Genomic DNA, 18,246 nt, shown 5'->3' with positions numbered 1-18,246 from the left:
CTGTTCCACCTGCACATCCCTGCTGAGCATTCAGCACTGGCACAAGGTCCCTGGAGACCCCTCCCCGACCAACCCAGCACCCACAGCACTGCAGCTTGTCTGGAGCGAGGGGCCGAAGCCAGCGGTGGCAAGGATACCGAGCTAAACCCCAGACACTTGTACAGCTGTATTGGGCCACCAAGCAGGGATGCGAACAGCAGCAACCACACCAGAGGGGCTGGCATTATTAAAGCAAACAGGCTTCCAAGAGGGGCTCTGCAGCAACACCACAATCACCTCCTGCAGGCCATCCTCATAAAATAAGAGCTGCCCATGGCACTCAAGCCAATAAAATAAAACTCTACTGATTTGCCTTGTGGAGAATCCTGACTTCTGTTTCCTATGACTCATCTGTAAAACCAAAAGCTCCAGTGCAAAACAAGATGACAGAAAGCAGAAGGAAATTATTACTGGAAAAGCGAAATGTCATCTCCAGACATGCTGAAATACCAACACCCAAGCCTGAACCATGAAGGCAGAGAAAGTATTTAAGAGGAAAAAAAAAAAACAACTCCCCACACCTTACACAGAACCAGCACCCTGCCAGGAGAGCAGCTGACATCCTAAAAAGCAGTGGCAGATATCAAAATTATTTTTATTGAAAGACAAGCCTGAGGCACTGACCAAAGTATCAAAGTATTTAGGGAGGGAAACTTCAAACCAGAAGAGAAGCTCTGTGTTCAGGGTCTGCCTGAGAGCCAGGGACTTCATGATTCTGCAAAATGCCTGAAACAGGCAGGCTCAAAAGAAAGTCTGTAATTTATGCTTGCCACAGGGTTAAATAGCCAGTAGAAAGAGATGCTTTCCCACTGTAGTTTTAGTCTTCTTCTGTTGACTGTTTCTTTCCTTAGGCTTTCAATAAACAGAAACAAAAATAAAATGAAATAAAGGTATTTAATTTGTTGAAAAAAAATTATTGTTCACATGCATTCAATTAAAAAATAAAAGCCCACAGTTATTGTTAAGTAAACTTTACAGAGATTACACATGGCATCTTAACTGCCGACTTTTAAATCTCCTTTTAATTTAGTTTATTCAAGGTAATTTCAAAAGATAAATCCTTGAGGCACCCTGGGGAGTCCCACCTTCAGGCTTCTGCAGTCAGACACAGAGGTTCTAACACACTGGAAGTCCTGTGCTTGCCCAGTAATTGGGTTCTCATGTATTACACCAATCTTATGGGAAAAAAAGAAAGTTCTTCAGGCATACTTGCAATCTCCTGTTCCTGAGCTGACCTAAGGGCTAAGCAAGATAATTAACTTTGACAAGGTCCTAAATTATGCCTTTTCCCCTCAGTGTGAGGCTGCAGGACCACAGCTAGATTCTGACACATCCGCTACAACACGCTTCAACCTAGCTGCAGTGACATCCTCCGCCTCTGTACTACAGGAACTCCCCCAACCACTGCATTTACAATCCCTTTGCACTGCTCTGGGCATTTTACACAGCACATAGTAAGAAGGAAGACCCCAGCCACTGCAATCTTCTCCCCTGTCAAAAAAGAATAAAGTATCCCAACTTGCATTCATTCTGTTTGTACAGAAGTAAACTGTCTAGTTTTAGTCAACAGCATTACAGATAATATTTACAGAGACCAGAAATAGAGTCCACAATCTAGTACAGGTCATTTTTCCATTCTGCAGTTTTTCTGACAAAGCAAAACACTGAAGTCTTTTAAGAGGAAAACCAACATAATTCCATTTTAGAACACTTGAACTGAAGTCTATCAAAACCAGTTCTCAAGTTTTAAATTGTTTTAGAACCATGACCATTTACATAAATAGACAAAGAGGAGAGAAATAAAAACATGTGTGGAGTGATAAATACTATAAGGAAAACACTTCTTCACTCTTTTCCATAGATCTGGCCCCAAACATGAAACAAGAGGGAAACAATGACAATTCCCAATAAAACTTAAAGCTGCCAGTCATATTTGGTTTGGAAATCAACCAGTCACCCTACCCAATGAGCTTCCCAAACAAAAACTCTCTTCGCTATAATTATCCACCAGAGACATCGTAGTATGCTTTTAGTAAGCAATGGAACATTTCTGGAGTTTTAACTTTTAGCGCTGTTTTCTATACTATTTAAAAATTAAAACACCTAAAACATTTGAAGGCATTTGCCATTGAAGAGTTTCTCTCTATTGCTGATCTGGTTCAGGTTTCAGACTGTACAATTTATCAATAGCTAAACTGAATTTGAGAACACAGCTGGCTCCCAGTCTTTTGCTTCAAAGTCCAGACCACACAGTTATATAAAAGATACCTAGAACAATTAAGACTTGCACTTTTTCATCAAGTATAAACTTCTTTTAAAATGTCTTCTACATGCCTGTTAGAAATGGTAAACAACCCTGACAAAACTATGAACAGGTTTTGGAATATTCTAGTAAGTTTTCAAACATGTCTCAAATCTCATTCTCCTGTCACCCACCAGGTATGTTCAGAAACAAATCCTGACACATTATTTATGTAAATAAATACCCATAGCTTCAGTAAAGCTTCTTGAAGAAGGTTCCCTTACCCTACTGCTCCAAGTGAAATAGCCAGGCAGCTGGCTGGCACCCCAGGCCGACAAGCCTGGCACCTGAAGCAGTGGGAAGCAGCATAGGAAAAGACCATACTCAGACCCCATGTCTTCTGCTCCTGTACAAGGGCATGAAGAGCAGAACTGGTCAAGTCCCCCATTGCCCAAAACCTACATGACAGAGGACTCCAGCAGCAGGAAGGAAGGTATCTTAACAGATCCACAGCAACCACATCATTTTGAAGAATGCCTATTACAATTAAAAAAAGTCCTTTCTCCAACTGTTTGGCAAAGTGCAGACTGCTTATATGTCTCCCTCTTCTCAGGATAAGGAAATGAAGAAGATGCAGCTGGCACCCGATCCAGCAAGCCAATCCAGCACACATTGTTTCACAAACGTACGCTGACTGCTCCACAGAGCTGCCTTCTGTATCTCTGGTACCACGGCACTGCAGACACAAGGCAGAGGGTAGCTTCTGCTCTGGTAAAGTGATCCTTGCCACCAGTCCACGTCCATCCACTGCAACTGTTGGTGGGACAGAATACTTTTAGCACTCAGAGCTGTTGGTTACTGCCAAGAGAGATTTTGGGGGAAACTTTCTTAGTGATTTACCCTGTAAGTTAAACAGTGTTAGTATCCATGTAAAGCACCAGCCTTGGGAGGAAAAAACAACACAGGAAAGCAGACTAGTTTAGATCAGAACTCAGAAACCACAACAGAAAAGAAAGGGACCAAGAACAAACATCAAAACAGGACACAAAGTTTTCTACCAGTCCTGGGTCCATCCCCAGCCTACCAATACTGCAGATTCTGAGGTCCAATACTGGCTGTTTTCCCCAGCATCTCTGCTTGTGTCTAAACCCAAGATGTGACAACTATTAGCTCTAAAACAATTGCCTTGGGACCTTGTCTTACAGGGAAGGATGTACTTACATTAGGACTGCTGACACTTACAACACCCATCACCTCCACTTCATCGTGGCTGCAGAAATCACTGCTCATAAAGCAGCTGCAGACCCTTTACAGCACAGTCTATTAAAGTAAACCAGCATCGATTTCTGCTTGACTGGGCTGCAAACTCTGCTGCAAGCAATTCCTGAACCTCACAGCTCAAACATGGGACAGACTGTAATCTTGTCAGCCATTCCAGCGTGGGCTGTTTGTAATATGGGGTCAGAACCTATGGAAAACCAGCTGAACTTAGCTTTCACTATTCCATTCACTTCAGAATCAGCTACAACTCACCAGTCTGGCTTCAAACCGCTTCAGTTCCATGTGTGGACAAGAGGGGATAAAATATCAAACATTTACAGAGCGATGTTCTGCCCTAAAGCAGAAGTTTAAAAAAGGAAGATAGGTACCATTATGCATTTCATGCTACTGTTTCACTTTTCTAAACAAATTTAGCACAGAAAGGAAAACACATTTTCAGCATTCACTGCTTAGACAAGCAGTAGTATGTTTTAAAATGACCAGCCATCCTCCAAAACTGTGTGCTGCTTGCTAACAGAAAATCAATCTCACAACAGCATAAAACATCCACTTCCACTCCAAATGCTTCAAGAGGTAACTCCCATCAAACAAAACAAAAACAAAAACAAATGAAAAGAAAAAACCAACTCAGTGGCTTGGGCATTTTCCTGAGTCTAAATGTATAAACTCTCATTTTCATATTGCATGATCTGACACAAATTAGAAAGCAGTGTAAACAAAATTTTTCTCCAGGCAGCTCAGAAGGGATCAAAATTGGAAACCAAGTTTTACAGTCTGAAGGAAAAGAGAAGCAGCATATTGCTCTCAGAAAAAAGCTTTATACATGAAACAAGACAACATCACTACCACTTTGTGCAATGGTGAGAATAAAATCGCAAGGGATGCGTGCCTCTGAACTATGTCATGTGCTAAAAGGAACAGATTCAGTTCAAGGAAGGACCTTCAACACGGCAACAGGAAACAGTAAATAGAGATCTACTAAGTACATAGTGTCTATCTCCTGGGGAGATGGACACTTAAATTTTCTGTTCTTCAATGCTCTATGCAGTACAGTGCTCCATATCATGCAGTATCAGAGGGGCTCACAGACCTTTTCTGAAGGATGTTCTGTAATTCCTCAAGTGGGGGTTACTGCCTTATTGAGTCAGCTTGTGGTTCACCATGTGCTAGTACTTGGTCCACTTTTATCAAAACAGCATTTTTATGTATTTATATTACTCATGGACACTGACCAAAGATTCTGCTCTAAGACAGTACTGAAACTACACTCCCATTGACACTTCATTGCAAATATATCTTTAAATTTTTGCATGCTTGTTTCATTAAAAGCTCAAGTTCAGAACCAAGTGTTTTCTTAGTTTAACGTTAAGCTAGTCAGGAGAAGACTAAAAATTTACACCTGTGTTTAATTTGAAAGCATCTCATCAAGCACTTGTAGACTCAGGTAGCAGATTGTTTTGCAGATAGAGGGGAAAAATTGGTTTTGGCTTTTAGACTTTGGTTTGGTTTTTAAATTCTTCAAACTCCAGCTGGTTTCCATAATAGTTTTATATGGTGATAGAAAAGAGTTTTGTCTTTGCTTTGGAGATGGTCTTCGGTCTGAGTTTGAACTAGGCTGTCTACAAGCTGAAGCTGGTAGTCGTTAAAATATCAGGCTTCCTGTATGTCAAACTCCTCAGTTCCTGCTAGCCTGTATTGCAGTTCTCATTATGTAAAAATTTTTATATGTATTTTGGTATTGGCACTAAGTTTCATGATGGCTACTTGCTGCAGTTTAAGTGCTTTTTAAAACACCCCCTCAAGCATCTTTACCTCCCGGAATTCCTCTTGCACAAATGTTATCTTCTAATTAAGTGGAAAATAACTTCCTCTTCTGATGAAATGTGATTCACTCTCCTGTATGCCTACCTCCTCATCTCTAAATAAAGCTCATTTTTGTTAACAACTCCGTTTCATATTTCTGCTGAAGTTCCTCTAGGACCTTAACCCTATACACAATTCATAACCAACCATGTAACGTCAAGGGCAGAGACATAAAGAGCCTAACAGGCAAAACAAGCTGGAGTCAGACCCACTGGCATGTACCCATAGGAGACTGAGAAAGCAGTTCAGAGCCACAGGTCCCTGTATTACATGAACATGAGTTTAAACACACAAAAAATAACATAGAACCACAAAGTTTCTTTTCCCTTCCTCCTCCCCCCCTCATTTTAATTTGTCCATCATATGAAAAAGACACATTCTAAATCTAAAGTAATTCTCTGGTTTTGGTGTTTTGTTTGTTTTTTTTTTTTTTTAACTATGCAAAAAAAGCACAGATCGGAAGGGCCACACTCTTACATTAAAACGTGATGCAAGACAACAACAACAAAGAATGTTATCCTATACTATGGATAGGCATTTTTCCCTGCCGTCTAACAGCAACTAATTACATCCGTGTGTATCAATACGTATTAGATTTACCCAAAACATCACTTTACCTAGCAAATGTTATCATTGATGAACCAGGTGATACCATCATGTGGCACAATGCTCATTTGTCAACACACACTAACCTGCATTCAGCACCACCTTCCTGCTTCGTCATCAGTAAATTATGGCCCTCTGGATTAACCCATGAAGCACAACCTAATTTATCTTTTCCTAAACAAACCAGCCACTTGTGATGAGCAAATTCAACTGTTTAAAATTTCCTCATGTGCAGGTACAAATAAGGAGAAGTTCCAACACTCAACACTCTCACAGCAGTTTTCTCAATCCCGTCTGGTCTGGTCTGATGCAGTGTAAAATACCAATTGCAGCAGTTTTTACTCAAATGTGTTTTGTCTGCTTTCATGGAAGGATTCAATCACATTCAATTACTTAACTGTGCTACAAAATTAAGATTTTTTTTCTGAGATAGCCTGATTTGAAAAGTCTCTAGATTGTATAAATCCCTATATGGCACACAAAACTATTTTTATTTTTACATTTATTTTCCTATTTTTGAAAAGGAAACACCACACACCAAAAAACCCAACAAATATTTAAATACAGAAAGAATGCTTAAACAACATGCAAGCATGGCCATTTTTAAACACACCTATAGACTACTATACATAGAAAACAAAGGGGGAGGACACTTACAGAATTGTAGACTGAGGCTCAAAAAGGCTAATAAGGCTGCCAAAGCCAGCAAGAACAGAAAACGGTTTCGGAAAAGCATTATTATTCGTTCTGCTTTCTCTTCATGGTTTCATCTTCATATATCAATGGTTCCTGAAAACAACAAAACATTGGCAAATACATTTCAGAGGTGGCAGCATCAGCTATAGCAAAGAAAATTCAACTACCCTTTTGACAGTGTCAAGTTATTTTTTAAGGGCAAGCATAGGCAATTCAAATTGGCAACAACAGTAACAATAAACTGTCCTCATGCTAGTTACGAAATTAACTGTATTTCCACAAGACAGAACTTTCAAGTAAATAAAAAAAATGCGATTTCCCATAAAATTTTCTCCTGCTAACACAGGGTTAATGATCACGTCATAACATGGTCAATGGTTCTTTAACAAAAGTCTCTTGCCCCTGTGCAAAGGAAATCACAAGATTATTACTACTTAAAGGCTCTCAAGAGCAATTTAGGAAATCAACCCTAGAAACAAAATGATCCTGTAACATGTTAAAAAGGTACACACACACACACTTAAACCCGTGTTAAAAATTAGTTTCTCTAATTGGTAAAACTAAAGAACTGGTAGTCCTTTTACTGATACAAAGTTCACAAGTCTTATTTAAGAGAGTAAAGCGTAAGAAAAACTACCAATACCACTGCAGAGAATGGAAAAGTATATTGATTTAAGATTAACACCTGGAATAATTCTGTGTAACAATATTTTTAAACAACTCTTGATGAGGATCAGAACAATATATTTCAAATCAATAGCATTTAATAAAACGTCAGAACTCAAGTAACTCATTGCAAAAGTTTAAAAAAAAAAAAAAACAACAAAAAGACAAAAAAACCCCCCAGCCCTCTCCTGAAAATACCCAAAACAAGAAGCATGCTGTTAGTAAAAACCACACTTTTCCTTGCAAAATGACATTCTGAAGTGTATAGAATTTTCTCAAGTGCCCTGTTTTCACAGATGTGCATTTCCCATTGGAAAATGGCTCTATATAAGGGATGGGGAGAATATTCTCCCCCAACACTTTTTTTTTTTTTTAAACCACCAGCTGCTCTTATGTGCAAGAGATGCCTTTTCCCAGCACTGACAGCATGTTGCAGGAAATTGGTTAGTCTTGAAAGAAATCTTCTGAGATTCCCAGATCCTTTGAACTGAGCTCTGACAGCCTATCTAAACATGTTGACTGAATAACTTTTTTCCCCACCAATGTGTCTTTTTGCCCCAGTGCTTATTTGCTATTTCCACTCAGGAAAAAAGATCTCTCTTGCTTCTTTCCTGCTTTTAAGAAATAAAAGGCTTACATTTACATGTAATTAATACATACCTGTTTATCAAAACTCTTCTGTGCTAAAAGACTAACCATCTTAGCAAGATTTTAATCTCTATCTCTGAGCGCTGACAAAAGAAATTAAATCACTATCTCAAAATTTAGATTTTTTTCCCCCAATTAATTTTCTCATTAGTATTTGAAAATCTCATGAATCACTGAATTTCTTATTTTATCTACTGCATTTAGTCTTAAGAAAAGTGGTAGGATAGACCAATTGGCCCAAGGTGACTTCCATAGTATGAAGCAGTGGGACTCAGAGCATAAGTGCTGATCTTCCAGAAACAAAAGCAGTGGGGCTTGCAGTAAGTGAAATGTATTATGCATCTACATTTTGCAGGTCTTTCCACCTCATTTTACTTACAAAATTACCTTTACAGCTTTTGGAAACTGTGGAAAAATGGAAAGAACGGGAAAATCTGAGAAGCAAGAATCCAGAGCTATTACAGTATTTTTCCAAAATGCCAGTAGCACCATAAATGGCATGTGCAAGCAGTAATCGGGTTAAATAAAGAGACAGAAGAAACGATTTTAACAGTCTTAGTTTCACAAAAATCACAGCTCATCCTGGAACATCTTAGTGAAATGTATGCTGAAACTAAACTGAATTAAACCACTGAAACTAAACAAAGCTCTGAAGGGTAGAAGGTATAAGGATTAGTGTACACAAAACACCAGGAGAGAGTAAAGCAGTTAAACCAAACAGATGGAAGAACAGAAGGGGAACCACAGGAAAAAGCAAAATTAGACTTAGCAGGGAGAAGAAGGTAAAATCTATTAAAAAGCTCTCAGGAACAAGAGGTCTTGTGCACAGTCTACAATCATTAATACTGTTGCTGTATAAAAAAAGAAATGCCACAAAAAAGGAAAAATTACAGGACTGGAAAAAAGATCATACGCACCTCATATTAGCAAAATGTTTTAGAGAAAAATCTTAATTAGCTTTAAACCTTAATTGCAAGATCAGAAGTTTTATAACATTTAGTTTTAAATGTAACATTCAAGAAATTATAAACAAGGTGGATTTTTCTTTTAAATATACTTTGGCCTGTTAACAAATCAAAAGTTGCTGTGTTACAACTTATGAGGCACAGGAATAGCTCCTGTTGAGTAGCTGTTACAGCAAAGCCTCTCAATACAATTTGTCACCAGCTCCCACTGGACACCAGGCTGCCAGGAATCAGGTGAACGTCTGCAGGATGGAGTAGGGGAGTCTCTGCTCCTCTGTGCTGGCACACGAGGTACGCCCAGGGAAAAGCAGCACTTTGCCAGCACATATTAAGTGAAGACAGGACAATAAGCATTGTGAGCACTCACTGAAGTGAGCGTTTGTAAGCTAAAAGCGATAAAACTGAGCCGGGGAGGGGGGAAATAAAAAGCTAACCAACCTTATCTCCCCACAAATCTATTTTTATATGCAGACGGATCATAAATCAAACCACACAGCAAAACACATTTTGGGTGTTCAGAATATACCACCACACAGCAAAAGGCTGCAGGGTTGCAGAGCGTCTGCGGCTAACATGACATTTAGAGAATATCGAGCTTTATCTATTTACTCTGCGGATGGGCCAGAGTGCAGGTCATGCCCCAGCCTCGTCACCTCCACGCTGTAAGCTCTCAGTACTCAAAGGTCAATCCTATCAACAGCTGACCACACCACGTCACTAGTCTCCAGGTATGGGCCTTAGTTCTTTGCTTCAGAAATAAGTAAGTAGTTATTGCTTTTAAAGGTGAGTAAGCACCACACCACTGCAGAAGAGGCAGAACTCAGCCCTGGGAGCAGCAGTGTTTTGGCAGCAGCTCCTGACATGTGCCAGAAAAGCAGTGATTTATGCTCATCCCTGAGAACAGGGCTTTTGCTCAAGACTGAAATGGGCTCAAGTTGTGCCAGAGGAGGTTAGGTTGGATTGTTAGGAAAAATTTATTCACTGAAAGGGTTGTCAAGCATTGGAACAGGCTGCCCAGGGAAGTGGTGGAGTCACCGTCCCTGGAGATATTTAAAAGACATGTAGATGTGGCACTTAGGGACATGGGTTAGTAGCAGGCTTGGCAGTGCTAGGTTAACAGTTGGACTCAATGATTCTAAAGGTCTTTTCCAACCTAAATGATTCTATGATTCTAAGCTTCTATGAATGCAGGACTTGATAAAGACAATGTACAGAACCCCTAAACTTATTTCAGCAACACTAATTATAAGCATAACACACATAAGCAGTCTAGGTATTCTGAAGGATAGTCAATAAAGCACCCTATATCGAAATGCAGATAATTGAAAGGCTACGTGAGCCACCTTTTGCAGCATACCCACCTACCGACTCACTGAACATCTTTTTCTTTTAAACGTGACCCAAATGTCTCAACTCATCAAAACACACCAGAATGACTCACAGCATTTAGAGCACCCTCAGCTCTTACCTGATCTCACAAGACAGTGACAACACCTGCCAGTGTAAGGTGCTAGGCTACTGCATGCTCACACAAGGGTAAAAACAGTCTTAACGACTGCAGGCCAGGCGAGGGAGTCAGGAGACTAGCCAAGCCTCTGCTAGGCTCTTGGAAAAATTTGGTCAAGTCACATTCTCTGCTTTAGGCCATTTCACTGGAAAAGTTAGTAATTACCTGGAAATGCTGGGAGCGCGGCATGTCTGCTAGGAGCCTAGGCTAAGCACGCAGCTCCCAGCAGACCAGCTGGCATGACTAACCTACTTTTTGTTCCACACTAGCTGGGTATTGCCAGTTAGTGCTCCACATGGAACCTCTCCCCCAGCAACCCCTCCTCCTGTGCAAAACAAAGACGACATTTTTTGCAGGGTTGACTAACTAAACTATTTCTTTTCATTATTTTAAGTCAGGCCCTGAAAATAACTTGACATCAATGCTTTCAAAGCACTTGTGAGGTTAAACTTGACACTAAACCACAACTGCCAAATTTCTGGGCCAATTGACTGATACTGTTATATCCTCTAAATCACCCATATCCATCTAGAATACAGACCTACTATCTAGCATGAAGCGTAAGCACATTATTACACTTACCATGACAGCTTAAATGAATTTACTTGATTAAAATAGCATGTCTCCATAAATAATCAATAGTACTCTTCAAAGTCTGCCTTAATAAAATTACTGTATTTATCTGGTTTGGTACATCAAAATGACATTGTCTACTGAAATACAAGCGAGCAAAAGTGGTCGCAATGAAACAAAGAAAAATGGTGACTCTGCTCAAAAAGGAAGGTAGCACTAAGTCTGTACTTAACTATATGCCAAAAACTGATAGAAGTATATTTTGTAGCAAGCTTATAGAGCCCAGAGCAAAAAGCCCACAGACAACATAAGGTTGATTTGGAGTAACATTCATATTTCAGAAAAAGTCATGGAAGAACACAGGGACCGACTTACTAGTCTGATGTCTCTACACTGCAGAATAGAGGTTTTAATTGTAATTGCTTTTTGATGCATCTTTTATCTTTCATCTATATCTGAGGGCTTATTTCTGACAAAACCAGTTTTGAAGACATCTGAAATGAAGGTGACAGCTCCTGATACAATTATAATGAAGACTTCTGTCTTTACTTGCATTTTAACTCATGATGCTCTATCAATCATTCCCCAGCCATTTGGCAAGAGACTACCAGGCAGTACATTTTTCATCTACTAAAACCCACCATTCCAGCATCCAGACATCCTCAGACAGCTGAAGAACTTCATACTCTTGAATTGGAAATTACAGAAAATAGTTGTGTCAGGAAGTCATGCAAGCCAAACCTTTTCTTTGGTGCTTCAAAGGATTTGCTTTTTTTCCTGCACAAATGAAAAATAGTGGCTGGGATCTTGTGGTTTTGACCAAATCGATCAGTGCTACAAAGGTCTATGGCAAGCACTAGAACAGAGAGGAAAGAGGAGCACTCAGCAGAACCAATTCTCTGGTCAGCATGACCTGCTTAGTTACTCATGCCTGTAATCGTTACGTTGAGGAAACCCTCACAAAACCCCTGCAGCTCACTGTAATGTCAGCAATTTAAACTGGACATATTATTCCTGCAACACTAAAGTTGCATCTTGCATGGCATCACGAAGTAACAAAGCTAGCATCTGCAATATTATTAATCATAATTCTTCATTTTCCCATCAGAAACAAGCTTTCTTTTTTTTTTAAAAAAAAGCATTTATGAGAAATAGGTCACATCACTTGGCATAAAAAACAGCATTTCTAAAAAAGTAAAACCAGCTCATCATTGAAAACATTAAATAAAATCTGTTCAGTAATGTTACTCCTGTTAGCTCACCCCATGACTTATGCTGGAAGTTCGTAACCACAGGAAACACAGAAGCTGACTGACAGTATAAACAGGTCAGCAGCCTCATTAAAAAAAAAAATGAAGATAAGGAAAGCCATGGTTAAAAAAGGCAACGTGTACCACTCCATGGTAATCATGCATGGAAACAGCAGGAAGCAGCACCTACCCAGTAGGGCATGGCTACATGTTGCTATCTAAAAACTAGTAATAAAGCTGGTGAAGGGTCTGGAGCACAGGTCTTACGAGGAACGGCTGAGGGAACTGGGGTTGTTTAGTCTGGAGAAGAGGAGGCTGAGGGGAGACCTCATCGCCCTTTACCTGAAAGGAAGCTGCAAAGAGCTTGGGATGAGTCTCTTTAACAAAGTAAGAAGGGATAGGACAATGGGTAATGGCCACAAGTTGCACCAGGAAAGGTTTAGACTAGATATTAGGAAGCATTTCTTTACAGAACGAGTTGTTAGGCGTTGGAATGGGCTGCCAGGGAGGTGGTGGAGCCCCCATCCCTGGGGGTGTTTAAGAGTCGGGCTGACATAGAGCTGAGGGATAGGGTGGAGTTGGGAACTGTCAGTGCTAGGTTAATGGTTGGACTAGGTGATCTTCAATGTCTTCTCCAACCTAGATGATTCTGTGATTCTGTAATAGCTACTTACAAGATAATTTTATTTTCAAATTACTTAACATTTTAGCAGCAAGCATCTGATTTTTAAAAAAATACCAAAAACCTAACAGCTAAGTTACTAGAGTTAGTATTTAGAACATTAAAATATCTACATCTAAATTTCTCTTGTCTCCTATTCCAAGTTTCTTCCTTATCTAGTCAGTTCTAAAATCCTCATACTGGCATAGCTGGTCTTGAGATGTGCAAAAGTTATTGAAAATGCCACAGCAGTATTGCCTAGTCTGCCAAAGCAACCAACACAAGCTCTCACTTCATTAAAGCTAAGAGAATAAACGGAGCTCTTAAACAATTTTGTCCCTCTTTACAGCACTCATTATTTTCACTGTGCAGCAAACTTAGCACTAGATTTAATAAGTAAAGGTGAAGAGTTGCTTAGCAGCCAGAAGTGATGAAGGGACCATTAGCCATACTGAAATCTGACCACACCTTGAAGATAATCTGCTGTTCTCAAAATAAAACGTCCGCTTGACTCTGAGATCTTAGCTTTTAAATCTCAAGGTGGGCAAGCAGATAACATGGTGAATATTTTAAACATCTTTCTCCTAACCAACTTTCAGGTTTGAGCAGCACTGTCATACAGTTTTATGCTGGAAATTCTAGGAAAGCAGTCTTCAGCTTACAACTTCAGCTTACTTCCTTCAAGGGACAGTTTCCAGCTTTTCCATTCTGTCCTACTCAAATCATCGTTATGAGTCGCTTTCTTTCCGAGATCAGCAGCTAAGGGACACAAGCAGAACAAGTTTTTACACAGTTCAGGTTTGCATTTGATTTTTGTCAGTCCAAGTCCTTTAGAGTATATTTCTTTTATTTAAATTAGAACCTACAAGTCTATGAATCTTTTAAAATTGGTCAATAAACAGTCATGCAGAGACATCTAGATTAAAGTTATGTTTAGCGCATTAATGTTGTAGTTAATGTAATGTAACATTATAACATTACAACTACCCTGTATGGGTTTCCCAGCATTGGAAGTTGACTTATTTTGCAGCCAGAGATCTCCCTGTTTCTGGATTTTCCTTGGACTTACATCAGTTTTCTGATTAAATTATACCCATGTTTTCTTGAATAAAGATAAGGAGGGGGGTGGGGGGGGGAAAACACAGGACAGGACCAGAGGTGTGGGAACTGTCAAAAAGCATGAAAAGATCATTAAATGTTTGATTCTTTAATCTTTTTCACGCTTCCACAGAACACCATTTAGGTGTATTAGCTTACCCCCCCCTGTACTCTGACCACTAATCACCTGTCAAGGAACCACTTCTAAACGCAAATGCTTCTGACAATTCAAACAAGAACTTTTGAAAGAAATACCATAATTGTGACCTCTAAATATCCTTTTTATTCATAACATTTCAAAAGCACACTTAAACACTTGAACACCAAACCAGTATTTTTTTAAAGACGAAGCACAGTAATTTTGACATCTAGTCATTAAAGGGTATCAGTACCGTAGTTATTTCTACATAATCAATAGTTCCTAGGACTATAAGAGAATCACAAGTGCATGAACTAACTTAGAGATGAAGGAAACTATAGTGCCAAAATATAAGGTACTGCAAACATCTGCTTCCTTTGGGACGATGCCATTGCCCTAGAGCCCTTTTCCATCTCCAGTCTCTCTGCTATTCCTGAAATTATCAGTACATGCAAGACAAGTTGTGAATAGCTGCAATTCAAATATAACTTCTATGTCCTGCACATCCTTCCCGTAAAGATAAATAAATAAATAAAAACATTTTTAATTTCATCTCCTTTCCCTCTCTTCCCACAGCACCTTCCCCTTTAGAGATTCACCCTGGAGACAGATTGCTGCCTTCATGCCCAGGCTCTGGCACCATTCTGACAGCAGAGGCATTTTTCTTCCTACCAGCTTCACCAGTCTATTTATAAATAACAAGTGTTCCCATCAGCCAGGACACAGAGACGACATGCCCCTGCCCTACAAGAGTCTAAATTAGCTCTGACTGCAAAGAGGAAAAGCAGGATTGCACATAGAAACAATTATGAAGTGTTTAACGCAATCCATCTGTAGTCTCCTTTATGTTCTACTTGGTGCCAGACATCTGTTTAGACCAGAGGACAGAGTGATGGTCAGCATCAAAATACATGTTTGCTAGCTCATGCATTCTCTTTTTTGTTTAGTACTTTTAGTCATACTTGTTAGTCACTGATGCTCTGCCATATCACTTCACTCCGCAGGACTCAGAGCCAAGGCAAGAACTTCTGCTGAATTCTGCTCCACATTAAGGGAAACACCCAGGTAAAGCTCCACACTGCACCCACGGGAACCTGTACACCCCAGTCCTTCAGCAGAGATCTATGTTGGCAAGGACTGACTGAGTACTGACTTCTCCAATGACAAACGTTTGCCCTTCCACAAGGCTTCTGGGTTCCAAAGGGCAGCTGGTCCCGCTTGCCATCAGCTGTAGAGAAGTATTCCTTTACTTTTAATAGGTGCCACACAGTGCTTCCCCTCGTTGCTGTTTTCCAGTGGAAAAGAGGATGACTTACTCTGTTATCTGTCACTGCAAGCCATCTCCACCCTTTAATCTGGTCCCTTTTACAGAGTCTTTACCTCTACGTATTTTCAAGTTCCACCTACTCAACTGATTACTTTTTCTCACCCTTCCTAGTAGGTCTTGGATGATCTTAATTCTGTCAGTAAGTGTATATTTAAAAAAAAAAAACCAAAACCCACACCACAAAAAAACCCCAAAACCTCTACATAATTCATATATACAAGTTCCTATGCCAAAGGTATATATAACACACACAGTATTTCTCTTTCCTTGGTTATTCGCCAAAATTGCTGTAGGTGCACAAGTTGGAAACAAATCTTAATCTCTCTTGGTCAGCAAAATATTTTTATTTAAGTCTGTATTTATGTCACTGCTTGCAAGCGTTAAATATGACCCAAGTTTTAATTCTGCTAGTGCTAGTTGCATCCAGCATAGGATCCATAGTATTGCATTTATAGGATGCAGCCAGGGGAGGAATGGCAACGGATCCTGTGATGCCACTCAGTGTATCTGGGTTATCTTGCTGGGCTTGTTTCTAAACCAGTCTGTTGCCCAGGAAGCCACCAAAACATAGGAATGAAGACACACTAGAGCAAATTTCCATTGGGTTTTCCTGCTTCAGAGTTTACAGAGATCAGGTGTAATGCCCAAACACACCCTCACTACAGCTCTTGTTACAATCAGTTTACACTGCTGTTGTTATTTTTTTAAGTTGTAATGGATGTATAATCAATTTCTACAAACATGAGAGCACAACATGAGCCTTCATACACCCTTGGGTTTCACACCTGTGCACTTTAACAGAAACAAAAATCTAGACTCGATATGCAGTACCTTTCAGTTTTTCTAATTATGAATACATAATAAAGATTTGTTATACTCCTATTAGATAAAAAAGAACATAAAGCCTACCAAATAATAGGAAAAGGCATCACTGAAAGCTGATTAATGGCATCCCCTTGTATAGCAAACAAAAAAAACCAACTGGAAACAAACTGGAGTATTTTGAACAAGTATTTTTGTTTTGTCTGACAATACAGAGAAGCTGCATGTAAAATACAAAGTTTTGCATTTTCTAGGTAGCACATTAGTCTACCTTTGACCACTGCTTTGAGAACAGAGTTTCTGCAGAAACATATTTGCTGCAGATTGATTCTCTGCTATAGGTAAAATGTGTCCTTGCACCTCACTAAGAAAAAAAGCCCCATGAAAGTTCTACTACCAATAGCATTAACAACAAGCACATGCTGCTGCCATGTGCATTTTTGTAACGTTTAAAAGAACCAAAGTTTCTCTCGCTGTTCCCTTCCCAAACACCTTTTCCCTCATACTGCGCCTGCTACAAACACACTCAAATGCATCAAAAAGCTAAAAAAAGAGTCCCCAACTCTAAGGAACCTACACATTTTAGATTACCAAAATGAAGACTGAGAAGGACCACTTCATCCAGCAGGAAGAAACCCACAGATCTACCACTGCTGTAAGGTCTCTCAGAGCGCAGCAGATACTCTGAAGATGGATGCGGTTTTGAACCTGAAGCTGCATTTTGAACAGAACATGATATAGCATTGACTACTTCCTTTCAAACCACAGACAAGCTTCACTGTTGTGTTAAGTCTGACAATAAAATCCAGTTTATAACAAAATCTGTCAAATTACAAAGCTTTAGACAGTCTTTAGGTAACTTTGGATCACAAGCCAGTCCCCTTTCTAAAAAGTGAGACCTCATGGCATACTCAAATCATAAGTACTGAAAAGACTACCACAATTCCTTTGCTACCTTAATATCTCTTCCTTAATTTTCATATTCCTTTTAGGAATTGTTGAAAGCTTCCATGCTTTGGACTTTGGTTTTCCAACTATGATGATTTTATAGGTCTCATTAGGTTTACTTGTTTGAACAGCAAATGTATGAGAGGATGAAATATTTTAAGGAGTAGGTGTCCTTAACTTTGGTTTCTTTTGGTCCATTTAAATCCTCAGTTGAAGAGATCCTTCCATTCAGACAAACTTCTCAATAAGTGCTTTGATCTGTCCATGACTACCTCTTTTTAGTTGGAAATAAGGTTACTCTGTAGAAATTTGAAAAAAGTCGAAATCTGTAACAACTCACCAGTCCCGCATGTCATTTTGGTGGCCCTGTGGAAAGAAAATGTTAGTATCTAGGAAAATCTGTCACGAGCCCAACTCTTTGTCACCCACTTCAGGAATGTCACCATATTCCTACTCCTTTTCCTATGCAATGATCCGTCACACACAGCTCTGAACTGCAGGGAAAGTAAAAACAAAAACAAAGGAAGTGCTTTTACTTCCTTAAAGGAAACTGAGCAACTCTTTTTTAACATTATTAAGAAACTTGAAAGAAACCTTATGATTTGATGGCTCCAGGCCAGAACTGAATCTCAATTGGCAGCAAAACCATCCCAGAACATACAGACAATTAAATAATTCTTAAAAAACAGCACCAGAATGTCATTATTTTAAACTTATCATTTTAAAACGGTATACCATATGCTCGTAACTGTATGAGCACAGATCCTAATCACACACAGGTCACAGCCACTGGTTGATCAGATAACATCACAGCTCCAAAAAGCATGCAAAGGCAAAGCAGTTAATGTGCTTGAATTGTTACACTTTTTTTATAGTTAAGCTTTTACTTTTTACAGTTTTAATTGTTTGAATGAC

At 39.4% G+C, this 18,246-nt stretch overlaps 1 protein-coding gene across 4 annotated transcripts in view; it reads right to left on the bottom strand.

Annotated features, from left to right (window-relative positions):
* Nucleotides 1–18,246, bottom strand: part of PXYLP1 (2-phosphoxylose phosphatase 1) — a 60,781-nt gene that overhangs the window by 35,870 nt on the left and 6,665 nt on the right. For 2 of the 4 annotated variants that reach the window (XM_074833680.1, XM_074833679.1), the window contains exon 2: nucleotides 6,689–6,820. In XM_074833680.1, the coding sequence (XP_074689781.1) occupies nucleotides 6,689–6,767 (79 nt within the window). In that variant the 5' untranslated portion in view covers nucleotides 6,768–6,820. Of the gene's footprint in view, nucleotides 1–6,688; nucleotides 6,821–8,420; nucleotides 8,445–11,727; nucleotides 11,752–18,246 lie in introns of those variants that run through there. The other 2 variants (XM_074833681.1, XM_074833682.1) reach the window with 2 other exon arrangements.

Source organism: Strix aluco, chromosome 9 (assembly GCF_031877795.1).
Source record: "Strix aluco isolate bStrAlu1 chromosome 9, bStrAlu1.hap1, whole genome shotgun sequence".
NCBI lineage: Eukaryota > Metazoa > Chordata > Aves > Strigiformes > Strigidae > Strix > Strix aluco.
Note: the sequence above shows the minus strand (reverse complement) of the source record. Positions and strands in the feature narration are given on the sequence as shown.